The sequence below is a fragment of the Thamnophis elegans genome, chromosome 1 (assembly GCF_009769535.1).
Source record: "Thamnophis elegans isolate rThaEle1 chromosome 1, rThaEle1.pri, whole genome shotgun sequence".
NCBI lineage: Eukaryota > Metazoa > Chordata > Lepidosauria > Squamata > Colubridae > Thamnophis > Thamnophis elegans.
In genome coordinates, this window is record NC_045541.1 from 127,383,432 (window position 1) to 127,410,517 (window position 27,086).

Below are 27,086 nucleotides of genomic sequence, written 5' to 3' on the forward strand. Positions count from 1 at the left end.
AGCATTAGATTGGAAGTAATAAGGTTGTGCCTGACTTACCTCAGCATTTGTAGCAGATGTTACAAATGTCATAAACATGAACCTTAGGGATCAGGGAAAAAAATCAAGACAACAGATTTAGACTTTTTTCTTTACAAGCTAGTGCAGTCTGATGCTATATAGTGGCATTCTGACTTGATGTTAATATCCTGTCCTTTTTCCCTGGACACTGTTGTATGAGAGCAGAGAAAGCTTTCCTAAGCAAATATTCAGTTTCCACAGGCAACTTAAACTGAGAGCTGAGAGCTTTTTTCAACAAACCAAAAGAAGAAAGGATTTTCTTGACCATGTTTGTTTTATGCTTGATTATGGGGATTTGGGTTCATGGAGAAAGATCTTAAGTAAGGAAAGAACACAATTTGTTGTCTTCCAGCACCGCCACATACCAACACAAATTATTTTCTGGCAATTCTAGTTAATTGAATACAATGTGCTGTGCAATTCATTTTGCCACGACTGGAGTAAACAGTTAAACATTTATGTAGGGATGTGTTTTAATATTTTTATAAACAGGAGAGCGAAGTTCATAGGCAGTCAGGATGATTGGATTAGCAAATGGTTGATGGCAAACCCAGCCTTCTCTTTTTCCTTACCAATTTGCTCTGCCTTCTCCATGATCATTGCATATCAAAAGTATGTAACGTTGAGTTCAGTAAGGTTTACTTCCAGGCAAACCATATTGTAAATTTATATATGCTTAGACAAGAGTCCCTCTGGGATTCAGTCAAATTAATTTTTAAAGGTGAAAAATCATTAAAAACTCTCCCATGCTCTGTTTCTCTAGAGCTTCTCATTGTCTCCGACCCAACTATACTCTTTTGGCTGGATGGAACTTTGACTTAGGCTTTGAGATTTCACAGTTTTCTTCTGCATTAGTGATAAGGCCTGGTGTTTTATTTTATTTTTTGCACCTACTAATGTGTCAGGGAATTTGCGCAGTGAGTATCCAAATGGAGTCAGAGACAATGACATGAACTTGCAGTTTTATATAAATAAATATATTTACATTAATAAGATAGGCAAACAGGAGCATTGTCGGATAAATCAACACAGCAGGAATATCATGAGGTAAATTACAAAGAGCACACACAGCACGCAGAAGGAAAAATACGGGAAACAAGGAAACTCCCCCTTTTCATTTCCAGCAACCAATCACAGCTCAAGTTACCTCATGTAGTGGCTAGCTCTCTTTAACCGATTAGCTATAACTTTATGTTCTTACTCATTGTCCAATTCTTCACTGCTCCAAATATTAAAATTTAAATATCTTAACATAATGTTTTGTAAACATATTTAGTATCATAGGAATGGAATCATATTTCAGGGCATTGGAAACTGGCTGACCTCTCTTTGTGTTGCATTAAATCAAAGCTTTTGGCATCTTTAAAAAAAATACTTTTATCCTTATGTTAATAAATGACATCATGTTAAGTATAGCAAATAACAAGAAATACACTTTCCTTTCTGAAATCAAGATGACAAAATGTTGGATTTAGAGCATTTAACTTCCCTAAGTTTCAGGGTAATACATTATTCCAGCAGGAAATTTGTTGCTTGATATAAAAAGTGCAGTGTTTCTTGTAAAGGAATTAAGAGGAATATCCAAAATATCCCTTGTCTACTCTTCGTGGATGTCATATGTCTTTCGGTACTGATAATGCATATGCTTCCTATAAATCATTTCTCTAAAATTTCTCCTTGCTAGTTTAATCAATGATCACAGGCTGATTCCACCCCCCCCCCCAACTTCAGCGGTAGGATTCACTAACCTTCCCTACCGGTTCACAAATGTGAGCGCACACATGCACCACTCGTACGTGGTGCGTCTGTGCATGCACACCGCTTTCTGCACATGCACAATGCTTGCACATTATGTCAGGGCGGAGCCTCCTTCACCCAAACCGGAGATAACCGGCTGAATACCACCTCTGCACTGCTTTCAGTAGCAGATACTGAACAGATTGGCCGAGGTACATCTTTGTTGTGTTTGCCATTAAGTAATGAGTGTTGTCACTGGGTTCACTATGTGTAAAATAAGAGCTTTTGCAAAAATATTTCTTCTAGTGATGTAGTAAACTTGCAGATATAGAAGATTTATTCCAATCTAACAATTTCATGCAGGCCTGAGGGCATATACCCTGAGCTCTCTTGTTTACAAGATTTTGTCTGTTTACTGGCAAGAAAGGACCAGTCAATGTGCTAACAATTCTCCTGCATTGAATTGGAAGGCCACACATGTATTTGAGCTCTGTATTAAAAGGATTATCTTTCTGATACTGACAGGAATAAAGGAAGCTTTTTTGTGCTATCTAATTTTGTTTCTGGAGGTAGGAAGGTACTTCACTTCTGCCTATATATTACTTCATGCTACATTTGTGTATAGCTGCATATATTAACATTATAATCTTTTACATTTCAGCATGTATCTACTAAGCTCTTTTTTTCTGACTCTAATGGGTATTTGTACTATATGATGTGAGACATAGGAATCTTTCATTACAATAAACCAAGATATATGAGTGTAACATGGTTCATTTGTGTATGTTCTTTGGCATTGTTAGAGATATTAGTGCAATTCCTTATTGTAACATATTTATACTTTTAGAACTGTTTGATACTTTTTAAATTTGGCAGTACCTGCTTTTGATTAATTCCCTGCTCCCACCACCACTAAAACATAACAATTTTAGGAAACTAAATAAGGAATGTGTGGAAACAAATGTTTATCCATAGCATCTAAGAAACACTTTCAGTAGCCATCTCAATGTATTTTGTGCAAACAAACTGCAGAAAAGATGGACTTGCGGCAGAGGAAATCTGAGGCCCAGGGAAGACATTGTATTTTTTTCTAACCTACCATCACGACTTGGTTACAGCTCCATGAAACCCAGGTTTCAGACATATAGTAGTCTTTGGCAGAAACATTCTGCATTTTTTCCCTGTCATTTCTCATTCAGCTTGATGAAAGAGAATTTGCTTTAGAAATGATTTCAAAGGAGAACAGCTTTTGGCAAAACTCCAGGTGCTACATTTTTGCATTAGATGACCAAATAGTGTGTATGTATGTGTGTATAAATTATGTATGTATGTATGTATGTATGTATGTATGTATGTATGTCCTTTCCTTCATTGTATAGTCATTTCTCCAATAGCTTGCCATCTTCTAGTTGCCCACATTTCTCCAAGGGAAGAATCTTATGTATGTAATGGAAGATGTTTTTATGTTATGTTTTTGACTGTCTATGTTTGTTTAAAAATAAAAAACATATACATACATACATATATACACACACACACATATATGTGTGTGTGTGTATGTGTGTGTGTGTACATATACATACATATACATATATACATATACATACACACACACACAAACACACACATATAAAGAATCACAATCTTAAAAAAGGAATTTTTAAAAAAAACACAAAGCAAATTTTATAATTTAATCCATACCAGAAGAAAAACAAGAGACATACATTGGTAAATATTTGGTGTTGCCATAAACAGCAGGGGAATTCTTATTTATGATCATATTGTAAATGAGGAATTAATATTTTCACATACATTGGACTGACATGTCTCATGTTGGAACCATAGATTTAATATTCCTAAGGTTTGGCTTGCAAGATTGGACATATTCCTTCTTATTTTAAGAAAAATAAAATTTTATTTAAAATATAAAATATTATAAAAAATATTTGATATTGACTTACTAAATATTAACTGCACTATTTGCACTGAAGATATTACCTAGTTTGCTAATGTTGTTTTCAGCAACTTTAGAGCTACAGATATTCTCTTTTATCAGTACTATTGTTTGGATTTCTTCTATATTTTTATTTCCTGCAGTCCTAAAACTCTTTTTGACAGTGCTGTCATTGAAGTGTACATCTTCAAACAAAGGTTAAAGCTGTTTTATAGGATATATTTTTATTAACTTTTCAAGGTTATAATTTTCTGAGTTCTATTTCTCCCTCCCAAAAATCATCTGATAGAATCAAGCTAATAAAAAACTTTAGGCTTTTGTTTCTGTGATTTTTTTTCCATAGGTGGATATATTGCTCAACCAAGGAAAGATGCTTATAGTCTCAAGAATGCTCTGTTTCTCTTCTATAACTGATCAATATAACAATAGCAAAATAAGTATGCTTGAGTATAATCATTCAACTTTGTATCAAGTTAGGTAAATTCTTGCACTTGTATAAATTGATTTTGATTATGGAGATACATGTGTAAGTGACCTGTGTCTGGAATATTGAACAACCTTTGAATACAGTCTTCCACAGAAAGAAATAAAGTGGACAATTAAGATTCCTTGTTCTTCATAGAATTATAATTTTTCCCTAATTTTAGTTTTTCAAATGTTAAGATTGTAGAAAAATATTAATGAATAATAATAATCATAACCTAAATTGGGATGCTTTGTGACTAAATGTACAGAGATTGCAACATAATCCCTTTTTTATTCAGTTATAGGTGCCCAGCGCAGGAGAAGCCCCAGTGCCCTTGCCACTGACGTATTTGAGTCACATTTGGGAAGTCACATTTTACAGGTAAAAGCATTGGCTTTGCACAAAAAAAAGTTTAACATGTTTAGTAGCAAGATATAGGACACCTGTCAAATATTTGGACGTTGCTATTACTATTAGAGCCTATACAGTGAAGATTTGTTTGCATATTCTTTTTTTTCCAGTGAATGATTAAGAGAATGTTAATGAGAGAGGGAGGGCAAATATTATTTTTACTATAATAATTTAAAATACAGCACATAAGTTGTATTATGTTGTGCAATAGCTGTTGGTTTCCCAAATTGTCTGTATATATTTAAGTATTAACTATTTTGTGAAAAACATTTTTTAATCTTGTTCACATGTAGATTTTCATTTTTCTCCTCCTATTGTAGTTTTTTAGCACTATTGCTTCAACTGTTGTATTCATTGTGATATTTCTATTCATTTAAAAGATAACATGCCTTTAACACAATGTAGTGTTCCTCCAAATTTATTTTAGTAGTATCTATTGAAGACATTATTGTGATAAATGTTATGCATCAGCCATGTGTTTTCATGTTGTTCACAAGATGTAGAAGTAGAATCTCATTTGGATTACTTTGCATCCAGAAGAAAATATTGCTTTAAGTTAAAAAAACAAAGGACTGAGTTCAGGTGCTTTCTGAGTTTCAACTCTCAACTCTCTGAGTATTCTATCATTGTTTGATAAGGTTCCTATTGTTTGTTGCTATATTTTTGATGACTTGTTGAACAATAATTAACAAAATGATTGGCAAAGTAAGTTTCTCAAGAAAACCAGGATGATTGTAATGATTGTTATTTGTCAAATTTATAGATTTCTTATGCATATGATCTTGCTAAACATTTATCTTGAATAGCTTTATTTTGTGTGTGATCATAACAATATTTTGCATACATTTCAAAAATTTATCCTGGCTTTAGTTGAATGTGATTTGATACAGTTTTACAGTCTGTTCTGAAGAAGGAGGAAAGGAGATGTTGTTGGATTATTATCACTAGTATTAATTATAATGACTATGCAATCAACTATAACAATAATAACCTTTAGCATCATCAAGCAATAACATCTGCCTATCCCAAGTCCTTGGGAAGGACTTGAAGAGGGATAAAAATGCCAAATCAAGTCTAAACATCTGGCTGACTGTGGGATGAATCATAATGTTATTAAAAATAATGTGAGAGTTTGGAGAGCACATAAAATCATGTACATAAAAACATAAAAACATATTTTTATTATTTAATAAGTGTATATGCCATCCACACTTGCTTGATAGATGGGCAGCATATACATTTAATAAATAAATAACTATTTATAATAAATACATAGAAATTTATTCATAATAGATACATAACAATTTATTTATAATAAATAAATACATAACAAAAAGAATTATCTTGACTATGACTGTGCCATCATTATTTCCTTGCAAGTTTTAGTTGGAGATATGCTGCCCCCAACCTAGAAGTAGCTTTGGGTCTTGGTATCCTTTGATAGACTTCTTCATGAATGTATCCAATCTCCATTTAAAGCCATCTAAGTTATTTGAAAGCAGTTTGGTGTAGTAATAAAGGCAGCAGGCTAGAAATTGAGAGTCTTTGAGTTTTAGTCCTGCTTGATCACAAAGCCAGTTGAGTGATCTTGGCCAGTCGCTCTATATAGTTGATATCACTGCAACATAGTGATACATTTCATGGGTTAATTGTGTGTTGCCTGAAGGAGTTCATTTTGTCTGTTCTGAACCTTCTTCCATCCAGCCTCATTGGATGACTCATGGTCCTAATGTTTTGAGAAAGTTTTACGTGTGCCTTGTAGTCCTTAATCACCATTGTTCACCATTCTTGTAAGGTGCAGGCTCCAAATATTCTAATGCTTTCTTATAAGAAAAGTATAGGGGGTCGCTTTTCATTTCATTTTTTATTAGGGACGCAGTGACCCAGTGACTAAGATGCTGAACTTGTCGATCAGAAAGGTCAGCAGTTCAGCAGTTAGAATCCCTAGCGCCGCATAACGGAGTGAGCTCCCTTACTTGTCCTAGCTTCTGTCAACCTAGCAATTCGAAAGCATGTAAAAATGCAAGTAGAAAAATAGGGACCACTTTGGTGGGAAGGTAATAGCGTTCTATGCTCCTTTGGCGTTTAGTCATGCTGGCCACATGCCCACAAAGATGTCTTTGGACAGCGCCGGCTCTTCAGCTTTGAAAGGGAGATGAGCACGCCCCCCTAGAGTCGGGAACGGCTAGCATATATGTGTGATGGGAACCTTTACTTTTACCCTTACCTTTCATTTTGATTGCTCTCCTTTGAATTTTGCTCAGCTTCTTTTCCAAATATCGTGACTTGAACTTGTACATGGTATTCCAGATGAGGGTATCACAGAGACATTACAATGTGGACTGTTTTCTTTTTTAATCTACTTCTGATGCACATTAGCATGGACTTTTTCTTATTCATGGTTGCTGCTGCTCAGTTGACATCTTCATTAAGCAATCTATTATGACCCCATCAAGATAATTTTCCTGGTTAGTTACGGACTGCTCAGATCCAGTTAGGGGAAACAATAGCTGGTTGAGCCCCAGCATATAAATATAAATGTTTTATATTTACATTGAAACACATTTGCCATTTGGTGGATAATTCATTTAGTTTAAAGAGATCTGTCTGGAGCACAATCACTCCATCTTCACAAGGTTTGGTATCATCCAGAAAGTTGGCCATGGATAATACTTACTCGTTAGTCAGGATTGTTTGTGAACAAGTTAAAAAATACTTCCCAGAACAGATCTCAAGAGATTTCCTTTATTGAGGAAACAGAATTTTCATTCCTGTCCTTTGCATTCAGTTAGGAGTCTATAAAAGAATATGTCTTATCTCTTGATTCCTATGTTTACTCAAGAGCTTTTGATGGGCATCAAAGTTTGTTTGAAAATCCAAGTTTACAATGTTGTCAGAGTACTTCCATGTCCCTGAGAAAGTCAGTACAAGCTTAAGTATGTATCCTGTATCTTTTGTAGTAAAGAGATGCAAAGAATACATTTTGTTTCTTTGTGTGACAGAAACAAATTATATAATCAAAGCAACAATTGAAGTCAGCTATCTTTGGGTCAAAGGAATATGACTCAATAACATAATACCAGGAAAAGGAATTGTCACACACAGTATAACTGAAAAACTCTGATTAAATTCATAGTAGGAAAAGTTTGTTGAAAATAAAGTAATTAACCAATATACACTTTTTTCAGTTTTTGTTCCAACATCTTGCTGACTTTGTCTTCACTGTCAGGTAAAATGTATTAACCATAACTAAGAAAAAATAAACTAAGAATATAGGATCATGGCATTTATTTTGATTATTCTATGAAAAATAGATTAATGCGCTGATACAAAAATAGGCAATCTGATTTGCAGTCTTTTTCTTTATGAAGTTGTATAAAGACTTAAGATTACAATGAAGACATTGATTGACCTCATCCTTTTAATATAATCAAGAATGACCAGAAAACGTAAGATTAAATATGGGGAAACTAAAAGTGAGACTATATATTTGCATATGCAAATTAGCTTAATTGATCCTGCTTGCCTCTACAGGGATTTTTCATTACAAACTGGAGTGCTACATTGTTCAGCTCATATTGAGTAATTTAGTAACTAATGAGACCAGTTTGCACTAATTTGCATATGATAAATGAGCTTAATTGCAGTAAATAACTTGGAGGCATAATTACTTAATTTTCCTGTGTTGCATGGCTTTTAAGTTCACATATGAACAACTCAAGATAATTCTGCATATTTAAATGTTGCATTTTGAATGTCTTAAACCAAAAGGCATATCTTAGAATGTTATACTGTAAAACAATCAAGTGAGGTTTACTGTACTGCTACTTAAATTGTAGACATTATGAAGTGTGGATCTTTGGATGATTTTGATTTTATACACCACCATAACTTTGCTAATGACTACACATGTGGCAAAAGTACAATGGTGCTTAAAAAACAAGATATTATTTATGTTGGCATGATTCCTGTATCTGTAAAATAATACTTTGATATACCATACATTATGACTGCTAAGTAAGAGAAATAATCATTTAGAAAGTTGTTTGAAATTATGAATAAAAGTGGGACACAAAGATAATGTTCCTATTTACAATCTAGATTCTAGGCAATTATCATGAAACCTAAGTACAGAGGTACGAGTAAATGAATTTATTACACAACTAAATATAATATAGAGGTTACAGCATATGTGATGCATTCCCCTCTTTGAGGAAAACAGAGAATTAAAAGATGCTTTGATTTTTTGAATATTATTTAGAACAGCATGTTTAACAGGCTCCTTCCCAGTGCTTTGCTTTTCAAGGCTTGAGTTGATGAACAAGATGATATCAGTGAAGGCTAAAAGAAGCACTCTAGTAACCAAAGATGAAAATATACCCACCCACCCCTCCTTCTCTTTCTCTTTCTTGCTTTCTCTCTCTCTTTTCTCTTTCTCTCCTCCCTCCTCCTTTTGCTATCTCTCTTCCCCTCCTTCCTACCTTCTATCCAACCATCAATCCACCTCTATAATTTAAAAAGTGCATATCAATAAAATGTGAGTTGCTAAAAGAATCTGTATATTGGATTTCCCAGGGAGAAAGTATAAGGTGTCTATCTGAACTATGCATGAACTGTGGAGTACATTGTACAGTCCTTGTAAATAATTGTCTCAGAACAATCCTTCTCCTGGAAATTGTTTGTTTGTTGAATTACTATCCTCTCATTCCACTAAATTTGAGCACAAGATAGCTAATACGAATGACGTTGAGCCAAGGTAGCTAATGATAATAAAAACAATTAATATGGAAGCAAATTACAATTGAGCATAAACAGTTTTTTTTAAAAAAAAAACAATGAAAACATTAATATAAAGAAAGAATAGCAATTAAATCCATCTCAGCAAATTAATCAGTTTCCACAGTAAGTGCTTCCTGAATGGTTTTGTGTGCAGGTAAAATACAAGAAAATGGAGCCATCCCACAAACAAGGGAGGCGCCCATTCAGACATAGTGTCAATGGTAGCAAAACCAAGTGCCATTCCTGAAACTCTTAAAACTTGAGAAGATTCCTGTTCTGACCCCCTCCTCTGTCCAGTAACGAAAGCCGAGACAAGCATAAAATGGAATGTCCTTTAATTAACAAGACCAGAATCTCGGTGGCTGAAAGCCAAATAAACAAATAGATAAGGACTTTGGCAGCAAGTCCAACAAACCTTGACAGCAATGCAAACAAACTCTGGCAGCAATCCAGCTTGCCAAGTTTGTTTCTCTTTAGTCAAAGCGTTGACTTCTGCAAGAAGGGCATGGCACAAGCAGTCTCTTTTATAGTCTGGGAGAGGAGCTTAATGACCATCAGTTGAGCATAATTACCTCCTGTAATTACGTAATTGTTCTTGACTCTGAGTAGCCCTTCGACGGTGCGCATCCCGGAACAACTCACAGTTGAAGTAGCATTTATTAAATTATATTCATATAATGAAAGAGTGGGAATCAATGAACAATCTGAATCCTCTTGAAGGGGTTAATGAGTTGAAGAGTTTGAGGAACCCTAGCCTCTAGGTAGTATGGTTTGGATTAATTAAGGGCACATTTTCTTTCCCAAGTTGCTTCAGAAATGGTGTAGTTTCTGCTCAGGATTAATATATTCAGTGAACATTATAGGACAGATCTGGGCATTTTGCAACCACAGGCCACCACCGGCTCTTTTGATGGTCCCTGTCCACCCTGCAGTGGTAGTAATGGTGGCAGCCCTCCACAACAGTCCCAGTTTCTCATGTGGCCCCCTGGGAAAATTAATTGCCGACTCCTGCTGTTGGGTTTTGCCTGTTTCCTTGTTGTATTTTCTCTTCCAAGAGTCAAATTTAAAATAGTTTTAAATACAGACTTGATATGACATCCTTTTAAACCTGTATTTTATGTGGCAACCATGGTACATATATTTTCAGCAGTGGTTGATACTGTCTGAATTGAGATTTCCATAATCAAATCTATATTACATCAGACCCAAGAATAGAAATGGGAACTATTTGCAGCCTCTTTGATTTTCTTATTTTCTTATTCCCTGCTATATCAACAATGCTGTTTTTAGGGAAACTTCATTAGGTGTTGATTTTGCCCTGAAAACATCTGTAGATTACTTAAAACATTGACAATGTAAAATCATTTATTATTTCCTCAAAAAACAGGTTTTATATGGAATAGAAATTGGGAATATTATTTTAGAATGATTAAAATGTTATAATTTCTGGATGCATACTTCCTTTCTAAAAATCTCAGTTTTCAGAAATAACATGTAAATTAGACATTGTAAATTTAATGTGCATCTTAATTTTCAAATTATTTAGCAGATGCCATATATATTTGTTGCTGAAAGTTTTAGGTGCCAAAAAATAAGTTTGGCTTATCCTCAGATAGGTTTATCTGGAAATATACATAGCAATGCTTCTTTTTAAGTACCGGTATTTTCTGTATATACTCATGAATAAGCCATCTGCAGATAAGCTGACCCTCAAAATGTTAAGCGAAATACTATGAAAAAATGCAGATCAGCTTATCTGTGATTAGCATATTTTTCATGGTGAAAAATTTGAGGGTTGGCTTATCTGCAGATGGGCTTATATTCAGGTGTATATGGTAATTAGATAGAAGCAGAACATGTGATACTTTAGGCAATTCTGAATCATAGAACACATTTCTTTGGACCCAATTCTTGTCTTCTGGTTATGATAATAAAAGTTTTCATCGCCATTGGTCCTCTGCTATCAGTGCCTAATCTTAGAAAGAAAAGAGGCATACTCTATGGTAGATTGAAGATGCCATTAAATTTGCTGAACCCAGTGCCCTCTTACTTCCCATTTTCTTTAAAAAGGGAAGGTACTGGCATTTCTGGACCTAGTGTAGTAAAATTATCTTCCTTAAGACCTAATGGAAAACTGGAATGAATTTGGGGATTTTTAAAAAAAAAACCTAAACAAACTTCTCCAAACAAACTTTCTGCTTCCTAGTGCAAGGCCAGCAGATCTTTGAAATTAGTAATAGACAATTCCCAACCATATCTGTCACCACCTGGATTTTTTTTTTTGAAATGTTACTGTCAGCTTCTGCTTTGCTGTTGCTTCAGCTGCCATGAAACGGGGAGGGGGGGGCGTGTATGTGGGAGGGATTTAATTGATGTGCTGGAGGAATGTTCTAGGATGTACCAGTCGGTGGGATTACGCATGCGTACGTGTTTCCCGCCTGCATCAACGGCCTACACATTCCATCTTCGGCCTGTCTTTTTGAAGTTATCTCACACCTGACATTTGAAGGACTTATGATTGGACTGGAGCTTTGATCCTAAGGGGGGGGAACGGGTTTGCCTATATATCAATTGCTTTCGCGCCATATTATTCAGATCTTGCTTCACTACTGCTCGCTTACCATTTATAATTAGTAAAAGTACTTTGGATTTCCAACCCATGGAGTCTCTTAGTCTTCTTTCCTAATTATGGAGTGGAGTGGGCCTTGACAAGAAGCAAGATCTGAATATATCCCTTTCCAGGAGATTTACGTCTACCGAGAAGGGAAAGAATGTCTTCTCCGACCAGAGAGGAGGAGGGCGCAGCTGGAGGGGATTCCAGTGAACTAGGACCTCCCGACCTTTCGTTACACCAGCCCAGCCCGTCTGACCGACCTTTGCACGAAGATTTATTTCAACTGCAAATTTCCAGTCAGCCTGAACCTTCCCCCCCACCCCGTTGGTCAATTTCAGCGGGGCAAAGAGAGATAGAGACAAGCTGGAATGCTGGGCTCACCCAAAGACCACCTCCACAAACTTCGCTGGAGCCAGGTGCTGTGAGAAAACCTCAGGCGAGTGAAGTCCCTGACTATTGGAGCCAAAGGTACTGTGGGGAAAGCAGAGAGGGCGATGAAGGAGAATGGAGAGGCTATCAGCACCGGGGCCCGATGAGAAAACCCCAGCGGAGTGAATTACCTGATTATTGGGGTCAAACATTTTTGGAAGAGAGAAGGGGGGAGGAGGAAAGAGACTGGAGAAACTGGCAACGTTACCCACGCCAGGATTCTCCCCCCCCCTCGGCCCGCGTCTCCCCCTGCGGCTAGAGGTTTCGCTGATCAAAGAGGACCTCCCCCCCGAAGACATCGAATGGCTAAAATCCCTCCCTTGCCTGTACGTTTTAAGGGGGATTCTACTAGCCTTCCCTCCTTTCTTATGCAGGTGTTTAACTACATGGAAATTTATGGCCGGGACTTTGAATCTGACACTTTAAGGGTCAGAATGATTCTTTTATCTTTGGATGGTGAAGCGGCTACGTGGTCGACTGCTTTGCACATGTCTGGATCTCCCCTCTTGGGGAATTTCAACCGTTTTATGGAGGCTTTCCGTCAACGTTTTGATGACCCATTAACTGAGAAGCGGAACAAATTGAAGTTTTTAACCTTCGACCAAGACGATAGACCTGTCGCCCAATACATCCAGGAATTTCAGTGTCTCTCACAATACATGAGAGGATGGGGGGAGGACGCCCTTCTGGACAGATTTGCCGAAGGGTTGAACGCAGACATTTATCAACAATGTGTCAATCGTAACCTGCCAAGACGCTTAATCACGTGGTTTGAGCATGCTGCAGACGCCGAGCTTGACTTAATCCGTCTGCGTTATGCCACTGAAGAAAGAAGGAAGCGGAAGGAGAAGGCTGCCCGGTCCCTCCCCCCTCCTACTACGCAATCGTTCTCCAAACGACGAGGCGACGCAAGAGGGCCCCCTTCTGGCTCCTCCAGACCGTTAACATGCTTTCGTTGTGGCAAGGACAGACCACTCATTTTGGGCATCCCATGGCTCCGGAAGTGGAACCCTCACATAAATTGGCGGACAGGCCGCTTGCGTGTTCGCTCGAAGGTGCCTCCAGTGGGGGAGGGCTCTCCGGACCAACCTGAAGTCACTGACGTTCCTGAAGTAGCCGCTAGAGGGCAGGAGAGGATTGCAGGAGAGGAAAAAATCCCGAAAGAATATTTGGATCTTAGGGACGTCTTCAGCGAGCGATCTTCGGACATTCTACCCCCCCACAGGCCTACTGACTGCTCCATTGACATTTTACCCGGGGTCAAACTCCCAAAACCCCGCATTTACTCCATGTCACCCAGGGAAATGGAGGAGATGCGTTCTTTCATTGACAAAAATTTGAAACGTGGGTTCATTGAACCGGCTCGACCCAAGGTGGCTGCCCCTGTCCTATTTCGTGAAAAGAAAGATGGGTCTCTTCGTTTGTGCTGTGACTTTCGCAACCTTAACGCAATCTGTACTCAAAACCTCTACCCACTACCACTGATGAAGGACTTGTTAGCGCAACTGGGGAAGGGCCGCATCTTCACAAAATTGGACCTGCGGGAAGCTTACTATAGAGTACGCATTAAGGAAGGGGACGAATGGAAGACCGCATTCAACTGCCCTCTTGGTTGTTTCCAGTTTCGAGTTATGCCTTTTGGCCTACAGGGGGCTCCTGCTGTGTTCATGCAATTCATTAATGAAATCCTCCACAATCATCTCTATAAGGGCGTTATCGTCTATCTGGACGATATCCTCATTTATACTCGCTCTTACGACCACCACGTCAATCTGGTGCGCACTGTCTTGAAAAAACTCCGTGCTGCCAACCTATATGCCAAATTGTCTAAGTGCGAGTTTCACCAAACGACTATCGACTATCTGGGCTACCGTATCTCCTCGAATGGCGTTGAAATGGACCCTGAAAAAGTGAAGGCGGTCACTGAGTGGGACGCTCCCAAAACTCGTAAACAGTTGCAAAAATTTTTGGGTTTCGCTAATTTCTACCGTCAATTTATTCCCTCTTTTGCCAACATTGCTCTCCCTATCACTAATTTACTCAAGACTAAAGGCGACCCGAAGCCTAAACCCAATAAGCCTTTGGACTGGACCATGGAATGCCAGGCGGCATTCGAAAAACTTAAATGCCTTTTTGCCGCTGAACCAGTTCTTAAACATCCTGATCTCAACCAGCCTTTCGTCGTCCAGGCGGATGCCAGTGATGTCGCTGTTGGGGCCGTTCTGCTACAAGCCAATGACCAAGGTAACTTACAGCCTTGCGCGTACACCTCACGTAAACTCACTGACACAGAACGGCGCTGGGCGGTTTGGGAGAAGGAGGCTTTTGCGGTCCGTTGGGCCCTCGCTACTTGGCGCCATTTTCTCGAAGGCTCTATACACCCATTTGAAGTGTGGACTGACCACAAGAACTTGGAAGCGTTACGCACACCTCGTCGTCTCTCCCCCAAACAGATGCGGTGGGCCCAATATTTTAACCGTTTCAATTTCACTCTCAAGTATATCCTGGGCGGAAAGAACTTCATGGCCGATGCTTTGTCCCGATTGCCTCAGTATAATTGTTCCAAACTGAGTATCGTCCAACCGCTCTTGGCAGCTCCGGTACTCACACGTCAACAGACCAAAGCTCAGGAGGTAGTGCCTCACGATCTACTTTCTGACCTCAAAGCGGCTCTTCCTCAAGACGACTGGTTCCTGACCCATCGGGACGAGTGCACCATGAGGGACGACCTACCGTGGATAGGTGCTAAATTATACGTCCCCGCTTCCCTACGACTTGTCGTCCTTCGTCGCGCTCATGACTCCCGGATGGCGGGTCATTTTGGATTCGTCAAGACTTTGCACCTTGTGAAGAGACAATTCTGGTGGCCTTCTTTAAAAAAGGACATTGAACTTTATGTGGCCAGTTGCCCAGTTTGCGCTGCCGCCAAAAAGCCGCCGGGGAAACCGCAGGGACTTCTACAGTCTGTCGCCCGCCCGGTTGCACCTTGGAAGGAGATTTCTATGGACTTTATTGTTGACCTCCCCGAGAGCCAGGGGCACACCGTCATCTGGGTGGTCACTGATTTGTTTTCCAAGCAAGTTCATTTCGTGCCTTGCCACAAAATTCCTTCCGCCAAGGCGTTGGCTAAATTATTTCTTTCCCACATCTACCGGTTACATGGGGTTCCCGACCGTATTATCTCCGATCGTGGAGTCCAATTCACATCTAAATTTTGGAAGGAGTTCCTCGCACGCATTGGTTCCGCCCAAGGCCTTAGCTCCGCCTACCATCCTCAGACTAATGGCGGCTGTGAACGTACTAATTCCGTCCTTGAACAATATTTACGTTGTTTTATCAATTATTAACAGGACGATTGGGTTGACTTGTTACCGCATGCTGAAGTGGCCTATAACAATTCGGTTCACTCCAGTACGGGCTTCACCCCTTTCCGGGTCGTTTACGGCCAGGATTTTGTTCCTATTCCCGAACTGCCTACGGCCCAGCCTCAGGTTCCTTCCGTTGCAGACTGGAGTGAGCGTCTCAGTCGCCTTTGGCCCCTGACTCTTTCCACCTTGGACGCTGCCCATAAGGCTCATAAGAAGCAGGCTGATAAGAAACGCTCTCAGCCCTATGAGTACCACGTTGGAGATTTAGTGTATTTGTCCACAAAATTCTTGCATACTACACAAAAATCGAAGAAATTGGGTCCCAAGTATGTTGGCCCTTTCCCAATTGTGAAGGTTATCAATCCTGTTTCTGTTCGTTTGCAATTGCCCAAGCATCTCAACCGTATCCACCCAGTGTTCCACATTAACCTCATCAAACCTGTTCGGGTGTCCAACCTAAGGCCCACAGATGACCCTCCGCCTGCTCCGTTACTTGTGGATGGGGAACATCATTTTGAAATTCGTGACATTCTTGATTCCCGTCGGCACCGTAATCGCATCCAATACCTTGTGGCTTGGAAACATTTTCCCCCCTCCCACACGGAATGGGTTGATAAGTCCCACGTTCGTGCGCCCCGCTTACTCCAGAAATTTTATGCTTCTTATCCCGACAAGCCTTGACTTCTCTCCCCTCCCTTTTTCATTTGTTTTGTTATTTGTCTGTTTTGTTTGTGTTTTCTTCCAGGCCTGACAGCCTTTTTCCGGGGGACGGCCGGATGTCAGCTTCTGCTTTGCTGTTGCTTCAGCTGCCATGAAACGGGGAGGGGGGGGCGTGTATGTGGGAGGGATTTAATTGATGTGCTGGAGGAATGTTCTAGGATGTACCAGTCGGTGGGATTACGCATGCGTACGTGTTTCCCGCCTGCATCAACGGCCTACACATTCCATCTTCGGCCTGTCTTTTTGAAGTTATCTCACACCTGACATTTGAAGGACTTATGATTGGACTGGAGCTTTGATCCTAAGGGGGGGGAACGGGTTTGCCTATATATCAATTGCTTTCGCGCCATATTATTCAGATCTTGCTTCACTACTGCTCGCTTACCATTTATAATTAGTAAAAGTACTTTGGATTTCCAACCCATGGAGTCTCTTAGTCTTCTTTCCTAATTATGGAGTGGAGTGGGCCTTGACAGTTACTATGGGTGCCTTGTATCCCCTTTACCTCTTAAGGATTGTTCAGCTTCTGTTATTTATAAAACTATTATTTAATCTCCTTATGAAAATATTATTTGGTTATTTTTTATTTATTTAATTGAATTAATTTTAATATTGAGTAATAATTCTGAAGAATATAGATGCTGTGCTTCCTGTATATGTAACCTAATGAGTCCAGTTTTCCTTCCACGAATATCTGTAGTGTCTGTATTATTTATGATAAACATGGGGAATGATCCTAGAGACTATTATCTAGGTCTTTGCCATGATATTTTGATGTACAATATTGAAATTCTGAAAATAAATAAGGGATGAAGCGATGGGAAACAGAAATGTCTTATTAATGGGATTCTTCTTTATGTAGATTTTGGCATCTTGAATATTGACTAGATTGTCTTCTGTTCAGCTTCAGTGTTTATTTGCTCATGTAAAATAGAACAACAAAGATGCTCTAAAGGTATTTGCAAATGTCTTTTAACACTGCCTTTCAGAAGTGAAAAAAGGTAGAATACTGAAACATGATTCTCAAGCAGCTTGACAAAATACGGATGGTGTAAACTCACTACAATTAAACTTGTAGCACACCTGTTCTAGAGAATTTAGCCATTTTTAAAGTGTTCTTTTGAGATATCAAAACATATTATATGGATTCCTTATAATAGAAAGATGTATTTGATTAGACAGAAGGATCCTTTAGAGATTATCTCATTGTAAATTAACAGTATTTTTATTTATTTTATTTATTTAGCCTATGGCATTTACAGAGGTCATGCAATCACTGATATACAAATTAAGAGTATGTGGACAATACAATATAGGAGGCAAAAAATTAAATTAAAAACATAATAAAATCACCATAATGTGGGGCCATAGAATTGCAATGGGATTGATGTTATAATTCAATGTCCAAAGAAGGTACCATCTAACTGCTTCTGATGTGACTGTGTTGTGATCATTCCAGGTGCCTTGAAATTTCCTGAGGAGACTTTCTTGAATTATATGTTGTTATAGTTTGTTCCAGAACACACCACAGACACATTGTGTGCTCTAGCCATTCCCCACTTAAAGAACTTAGCCTTGTTTCTGGCATGACCTATCCTGATTCTATTCTGGTGGCTCTATATTTTTTAGGGCAACTGCATTCCTGAAAGTGGTTTTGTTGGATCTGCGTTATCTGTTCGGTTGAGGTTTTTAAAAGTTCTCTATCTTAATTGCCATTCTTCATCTAGATTGTACCATAGTCCTTGACTTACAACAGTGACTGTTCAAAATTACAACAGCACTGAAAAAAGTGACTTAGGACTGTTTTTCACACTTACGAGCATCTTCATGGTCAAATGCTTGGCATGCTATGGCGGTTGCAGTGTCCTGGGGTCATGTGCTCAGCTTTTGCAACCTTCTGACAAGGAAAGTCAATGGGGAATCCGGATTCACTTAACAACCATATTGCTAACTTAACAAATGCAATAATTCACTTAATAACTGTGGCAAGAAAGGTTGTAAAATGGAAACAAATTCACTTAGCAACTTACATTTTGGTCTCAATTGTGGTTGTAACTCAAGGACTGCCTGTACTATGTTATCTCAAATTGATTTCCTAGACTTAAGCCTGATGAGAGGTACAGAGTCTAACATTTTATGTATTGGAAGATCTCTAGGAGTTGATGACATGCTTATCTTATTCTGCTCTTGAACTGTCTATTGTTGTTGTTGTTGTTGTAACCTGAAAACAGGATGAGCAATGTTAGAAAAAACATGGAGCCATGATAGTGGTATGGATTTAAGGGTTCCAGATATTATTCTGCAGGATACAATGTGGGTCAATCATCTGGTCATGGTGAATTACACAGATTGGCTCCTGCATCATTATCCTAGGAAAAGTATATTCGCCTTCATTCGTGACATATTATTCTCCTTGTGTCATTAAGATGAACATCAATCTTGTTGGTAGGACACCTTTTTTCCCATACAGGTGCACAATATTCAGTGACAGAATATACTAATGATTGTGCACTCAGAGGTGGGCTGCTGCCGGTTTGGACCGGTTTGACTGAACTGGTAGTTCTGCCCACTGGCTCGACCTGCTCACCAACCCTGGGACTATGCCACCCTATAAATCTCACTCTCTGGCTCTCTCGCGTCGCCCACACAGCCTAGCTTCTTTCCATGCCTCACTCACTCTACCCACCACGGCTGCCCGAGAAGGTATGCTGGAAGCTGCATGCAAGAAATCGCCATGTGTTTGAAGCTGCACAGAAGGTGCAATACCATAATGAGTATACAGTTGCAAGAAAAATATGTGAACACCTTGGGATTACATGGAGTTTTGCATGAATTGGTCTGAACTTCATCTAAGTCACAACAATAGACAAACACAGTCTGCTGAAAATAATACTACACAAACATTAGATGTTGCCATGGTTTAACTGCACATAACATGTAAACATTCACAGTGCAGGGAGGAAAAAGTATGTGAGCCCCTAGCCTAATGACGTCTCCAAGAGCTAATTGGAGCCAGGAGTGAGCCAACCTTGACTCCAATCAGTGTGATGACATTGGATGTGTTGCTGACAGCTGTTCTGCCCTTTAAAACACACACACCTGTTGTGGGTTTACTGGTTTCAAGAAGCACTGTCTGATGTGAACCATGCCTCGCAGAAAAGAGCTCTCAGAAGACCTAAGATCAAGAATTGTTGACTTGCATGAAGCTGGAAAGGGTTACAAAAGTATCTCCAAAAGCCTTGATGTTCATGTGTCCACGGTAAGACAGACTGTCTACAAATGGAGAAAGTTTAGCACTCTTGCTACTCTCCCTAGGTGTGGTTGTCCTGTAAAAATGACTACAAGAGCACAGTGCAGAATGCTTCATGAGGTAAAGAAGAATCCTAGAGTGTCAGCTAAAGACCTATAGAAATCTCTGGCACATGCTAACATTTTTGTTGACACATCTACAATAAGGAAAACATTAAACAAGAATAGAGTACATGGGAGGACACCACGGAGGAAGCCATTGCTGTCCAAAAAAAAAATTGCAGCACATTTGAAGTTTGCAAAAGAGCACCTGGATGTTTCACAACACTACTGGCAAAATATACTGTGGACAGATGAAACCAAAATTGAGTTGTTTGGGAAAAACACACAATACTATGTGTGGAGAAAAAAAGGCACAGCACACCAACATCAAAACCTCATCCCCACTGTAAAACATGGTGGAGGGAGCATCATGGTTTGGAGCTGCTTTGCTGCCTCAGGGCCTGGACGGATTGTTGTCATTGATGGGAAAATGAATTCCAGAGTTTATCAAGACATTTTGCAGGAAAACGTACGACCATCTGTCTGCCAACTGAAGCTCCGCAGGGGATGGGTGATGCAACAGGACAATGACCCAAAGCATACAAGTAAGTCAACACAAAAATGGCTTCAACAGCATAGAGTGGCCCAGTCAGAGTTCTGACCTCAACCCGATTGAAATGCTGTGGCATGACCTTAAGAGAGCGATTCACACCAGACATCCCAAGAATATTGCTACACTGAAACAGTTTTGTGAAGAGGAGTGGTCCACAATTACTCCAGATCGTTGTGCAGGTCTGATCTGCAACTACAAGAAACGTTTGGTTGAGGTTATTGCTGCCAAAGGAGGGTCAACCAGTTATTAAGACCAAGGGTTCACATACTTTTTCCTCCCTGCACTGTGAATGTTTACATGTTATGTGCAATTAAACCATGGCAACATCTAATGTTTGTGTAGTATTATTTTCAGCAGACTGTGTTTTTCTATTGTTGTGACTTAGATGAAGTTCAGAGCACATTTTATGACCAATTCATGCAAAACTCCACATAATCCCAAGGGGTTCACATACTTTTTCTTGCAACTGTACGTGTATGCGCTCACATTTTCAGTTCTGCACTAAGCAAACCGGTTGTTAAATTATGTGAAGCCCACCTCTGATGCCACTACACACAGTGTTTTTGCTTGTGCTCCCCAGCCTGTTCCTGTGATTTTCTTAAAGTTGTTCCTGGTTTTCAATTTTCGACCCATTCAAGGTGTTTTCCAAATGTAAGAAATTGTTCAAGGATTATTCTAAGATATTTTGGATGGCAGTTGTGTTTTATTCTCTTTCCACAAAACAATAAGTTTGAGTCTTTCTTTGCTGTATGATTGCTTAGGCAGAAGATGCATACTTCAGTTTTATTTGGGCATTGCCTCAACTTCTCATACTATTATAGGCTTAGTGACCTCAGATCCTTAGTAAGAATGTATTCCGCTTCCTCAAAATTCTTGTTTTGGATAGCTATTGCCATATCATCAGCATAGCAAAGTTTTTCAGAGTTGGTTTTTGGTAAATCACTAGTATATACATTAAATAGGAGTGGAGTTCGAACTGATCCATGGCAAGCCATTCTTAACGAAAAAGGTTTTAAAACATGTTCTTCAGAAGGCTTGTTACTTTAAAACATAGGGTAGTTTTCTTCATATTGAGCATCAAACCATCAAGCCACTCCATGTCATAAGCTGCAGTCAAATCAATGAAAACCACAGAAGTTTTTAGTCCTTTTTGGAAACCAGCATCAATAAATGAAGTAAGAGCCCGAACTTGCTTGCAGCAGCTATTCTTTGTGCAAAACCCAGCCTGGAAAGAAGTGACAACCCTATCAACATGTTATAAACTAATCATTCCAGAAGTTTATAGCAAATGCTCAGCAGAATCGTAGGGCAGTAGCATGCTGGGATATTTTATGGTTTTTCCAGGTTTTAGGATAGCAAGGTTTTGGGAATCTTGAACTGGCTGGGGCTCTTTCCAGTGTTCACTATTTTGAATGGGACCTGGAAATATATCATTCAGTGTGGTGACTTAAGAAGAGGTGTCTGCACTGGTAGGATTGAACTCCCAGATTGCTATATTCTGGACTATTGTCACTTCAGTTTATCCCTGAAGGCTGACCCATATAGAGTGTGTGTATTCCAAAAAAAGGTAGTGATCAAGATATTAGTGATGCCAGGACATTCTGGCCCAAGTAGACATAGCTGGCAAACCAGCAAAAGTTGAGCATGAACTCCATAGCCTGGCCACAGCTTACACTGTGTAAAGTAATAACTTTCATTCTAGGCTGGACCTTCAATGTATGTACCAACTCCTTCAGGAGAAGCACAAAATAATCCATCCAAAATAACTACTGAGAGTGATATCCCTGGGAATGATATTTTGGATATCCAGTATCTGCATAATGGAGAGATTCAGTCATTGTTCATTAGGCCGTATTCAGTTCCTGGCAGCCTTTCTGTGTCATTTCCAGTGTGACCCAAAGTTGCATAGAGCAGCTGAGTGACATCAGCATATTGATGACCATTCATCACAACTGATGAATGACACACATGAACCAAGCAGATTCATATAAATCAAATTAAATACTGGGGCGGTGGGGGCATCAAACCTTAAAGTATCCCATACTGGAATAACCAAGGCATTGAGCATTGTCATGATCAAAGAAGTGTTCACAAATCAACTTCCAGGAAGGAGAGAAAACTTGTCAGGTGGCTGTGAAATGAAATGTTCATACAGGAACAATTGGGAATAGGTCCTAAGAAAAAGCAAATCCCAAGGCAAGAATGCTGAGCTAAAAGAGGCAATAAATTAAGAGTGTCCAGTTTAAGAAGCTGCAAGTTGGATAAAAAATGAATTTTGACACAAAAAGAATGAAGAATGGAGAAATTATATCTGATATTAGAAAAGACTAATGAGATAAGCCTGAGGCTGGAAAGCATTATATATTGTTCACTGAGGAACAGAAGACTACTGGAAAAGCTATTCAAGAGGTTTTAAGTTAAAATAAGAGGAAACAGATATGGAAGCAATTCTTCATAAAGAAGACAGTTGGGAAGGCAAGTTCTGTGGATAAGTTACAACTAGAAGCAAGGGACATAAAAGATATACTGCAATGCTAGAACTCAGAAACAATTTTCTGACTATTACCAATGAAGCAGGTGATCAGTTTTTAGGAGAAAAAGAGAGACTCTAAAACAGTAGAGAAAATGTGATCACTGAAAGGAACAGAGAATGCAAACAAAGTAATAGCCAAAAAGCCAACATGGGTTTGTTAAAAACAGATCATGCCAGACTAATCTTATTGCATTCTTTGACAAAATGACAAAATTAGTGGACAAGAGGAATGCCGTCGATATAGTTTACTTAGACTTCAGTAAGGCATTTGATAATGTAGACCATAACCTACTACTAGATAAAGTAGAAGAATGTGGGTTGGATAGCATCACCACCAGATGGATTCGTAACTGGCTGACCAACCACTCTCAACTTGTAGTCCTCAATGGAACTGCATGGAGGGAAGTATGGAGTGGAGTACCCCACGGCTCTCTTTTAGGCCCAGTACTCTTCAACGTCTTCATCAATGATTTGGATGAGGAAATAAATGGAGAACTCATCAAATTTGCAGATGACACCAAGCTGGCAGGAATAGCCAACACTCCAGAAGACAGGCTTAAGATACAGAAGGATCTTGACAAACTTGAACATTGGGCACTATCTAATAAAAATGAAATTCAATGGTGAAAAAAGTAAGGTTTTACATTTAGACAAGAAAAACAAAATGCACAGGTACAGTATAGGTGGTACCTTGCTCAATAGTAGTAATTATGAGAGGGATCTTGGAGTCCTAGTGGACAACCATTTAAATAGGAGCCAACAGTCTGCAGCAGTTGCCAAAAAAGCCAACACAGTTCTAGTCTACATAAACAGAGGAATAGAATCAAGATCACGTGAAGTGTTAATACCACTTTATAATGCCTTCAGTTTTGCATTCAGTTTTGGTCACCACGATGTAGAAAAGATGTGGAGACTCTAGAAAGAGTGCAGAGAAGAGCAACAAAGATGATTAGGAGACTGGAGATTAAAACATATAAAGAACAGTTGCAGAAACTGGGTATGTCTAGTTTAATAGAAAGAAGGACTAGGGGAGACATGATAGCAGTGTTCCAATATCTCAGGGGTTGCCACAAAGAAAAGGGAATCAAACTATTCTCCAAGGCACCTGAGGGTAGAACAAGAAGCAATGTGTGGAAACTAATCAAGGAGAGAAGCAACTTAGAACTGAGTAGAAATTTCCTGACAGTCAGAACAATTAATCAGTGGAACAGCTTGCCTCCAGAAGTTGTGAGTGCCCCAACACTAGACTTCCTAGACTTATTGGGTCCATTGAGAGTTATCCATACCTCTAAAACCTGAGGTTAGGATAAATGAAACTGTAAAGAATAGATATATAAAATCTTGGTAGAAAGCTCAAGACCATGGGGTTCAGATGATATTCTCATCAACCTTTCCACACTTTGGCAGACAGTCAGAAAGAGAAAGAATATGCTAATAATGTATTCAACACTTGATTCAAAGAGGGTGTTAATGGGAAAAATACATTTTTGGTACTATTGTTTCAGTTATTTGGATGATTAACTAGTGACATAAGTAGGGATGCAACTCATAAGCACTACTAAAATATATATGTGCCCAAAAGGAAACCTTGGAATAAGAACTTGAGAAAACCTGAAGTATTGCTAAAATGGGACCTCTTAAACCTCATTAAAAATCAGAAAGAACATTAGTTCATAAAATTCATGGCTTTCACTCTCTATCCATTAATGCTGAGTGTATAGGATAGATACATAATGAGTTTGATCTCTTGGTACAGAAAAGCAAATATGATTTAATGGAGAAACAGAGATCTGGTGGGATTATTCCCATGACTGCAATACAGCAATTAAAGGATGCAATTTATTTAAAAGTAACAGAAGTAATAGAAATGAAGAAGGGTTGCACTGTATGTTAAAAATATCCATTCCATTTTTACTGTTAAAATTTACAATCTCTTGTCATATTTTAAAATTAATTGATTTTGGTGGTAACATATGGTTAGCAAATATTGTGTGTGTATATACCAGCTGTTTGGAGAATAAAAATTGGTTCTTGAACAAATATGTTTATATATTACTTTCTTCTTTTCTCCCCCCTTTGTCATTATTTTTATCCATTAACAAAGTTTTATTTGAGCAGAACCAAGGATATTGAAGGCTACTCTCTGTGAAAAAGGTTTGTGGTCTGAATAGTAACCATTAATTAAGAAATGGTCTTTATTTTAGAGGTACAATGCTTCATTGACCTTTACAATAGTCTTTTACTTAATATTGAAATCACTTGCTAAGTATAAGATTCTGTTATAATCTTCATGGTTTCTCCAGGTTCATTTATTATACCAAATATGCTGAAAGTTTTCCTAAATTTTTAAATCTGATGATTCTGAACCCTATATATGTTGTATACATGCTTTCCAGCTACGGTTCTGGGTTTCATAAAGTCTTGAGACTGGTATGTTCTTAGAATGTTATCCAGTATGACAACTTTTTCTAACTTGATGCTCTTGATGTATTCTGGTTTATATGTCCCAGAATTGAACTTTGAACATCCGAAGGGAAGATTAGACTATGGAACCTGCCTTTTGTGGGCAGGATGAAGTAGCTAACTGTCCTCAGTCTCATAGCGGAAGAGTTGCCTCCTGCATTTAAGATATAACTTAGTATCTGAAATACTGTCATATATCAGATTATTATTATTATACAATTGTATCACAGCGGCCAGTTGTTTCGCTGGATTTGGCATTGGTTACTAGTCGGGCCCCACCCAGAGGCCTAGGACATCATAACGTATTTTCGTAATATGCGTGCAGATCCAAGCAGTGCGGCATTTTGCATTTGACTGATGGTGATTTTGTCAATTTTTAACTGTTTTAAATGTAATTCCAGGGCTTTTGGTATAGCACCCAGTGTGCCAATTACCACTGGAATTTTCACTGCTGGTTTGTGCCATAGTCATTGAATTTCGATTTTTAAGTCCTGGTATCTTGCTATTTTTTCATGTTCCTTCTCGGCGACCCTGCTATCACCTGGTATTGCGATGTCTATGATTGTGACCTTATTTTTCTCAACCAGTGTGATGTCTGGTGTATTATGTGCCAGTATTTTGTCGGTTTGTATACGGAAATCCCACAAGATCTTGACCATCTGATTTTCGGTGATTTTTTCAGGCTGATGTTCCCACCAGTTTGTTGCTGTTTTAATATTATAATTTTTGCACAAATTCCAATGGATCATTTGTGCTACTGAATTGTGCTGCAATTTATAATCAGTCTGCGTGATTTTTTTACAGCAGCTGAGTATGTGATCAACAGTTTCATCAGCTTCTTTGCAAAGTCTGCATTTGGCATCATCAGAGGATTTTTCGATTTTGGCCTTAATGGCATTTGTGCGGATAGCTTGTCCTTGCGCAGCCAGGATTAGTGACTCTGTTTCTTTCTTTAATGTACCTGTTGTTAACCATAACCAAGTTTGTTCACTGTCCACTTTATCTTTTATTTTTTCCAGAAATTGGCCATGCAGTGCTTTGTTCTGCCAACTCTCCATTCTTGATTTTATCACATCTTTTCTGTATTCTTGTCTCGTCTGTTGGGCCTTTAGTAGATTTTTGTTCTTTACTTCGATTAATAGATGTTCTTGACTTTCTTTTAAATAATCAGCCAGTGCATGTTTTTCTTCTTCAACTGTTTGCTTCACTTGTAATAATCCTCTGCCACCTGATTTTCGGGGCAGGTAGAGTCTATCAGTATCACCACGTGGATGTAAACTGTAGTGCATTGTCATTAGTTTCCTGGTTTTTCGGTCCAAAAGGTCCAAATCAGCTTGTGTTCAGTTAACTATACCAGCTGTGTATCTTATAACTGGTATTGCCCAGGTATTTATGGCCTTGATTGTATTTCCACCATTCAATTTAGATTTCAAAATTTTCCTAACTGTTGGTGTACTCTCGCCTGACAATAGTTTTTACTTCTCCATGCTTGATATTATCCAACTGCAGAATGCCTAAGTATTTGTAGGCTTCATTTTCTTTGCATTTAATTAATTGGCCATTGGGCATTTCAATTCCCTCACATGCAGTGATTTTGCCCCTTTTTATGGATACAGTGGCGCATTTTTCCATGCCAAACTGCATTGAA

General features: G+C 38.8%; 1 protein-coding gene across 1 annotated transcript in view; it reads left to right on the plus strand.

Annotated features, from left to right (window-relative positions):
* Positions 1–27,086, plus strand: part of NPAS3 (neuronal PAS domain protein 3) — a 488,908-nt gene that overhangs the window by 116,844 nt on the left and 344,978 nt on the right. Inside the window, 1 exon segment of the mRNA XM_032213697.1 lies at positions 4,522–4,598. Within this exon segment, the coding sequence (XP_032069588.1) occupies positions 4,522–4,598 (77 nt within the window).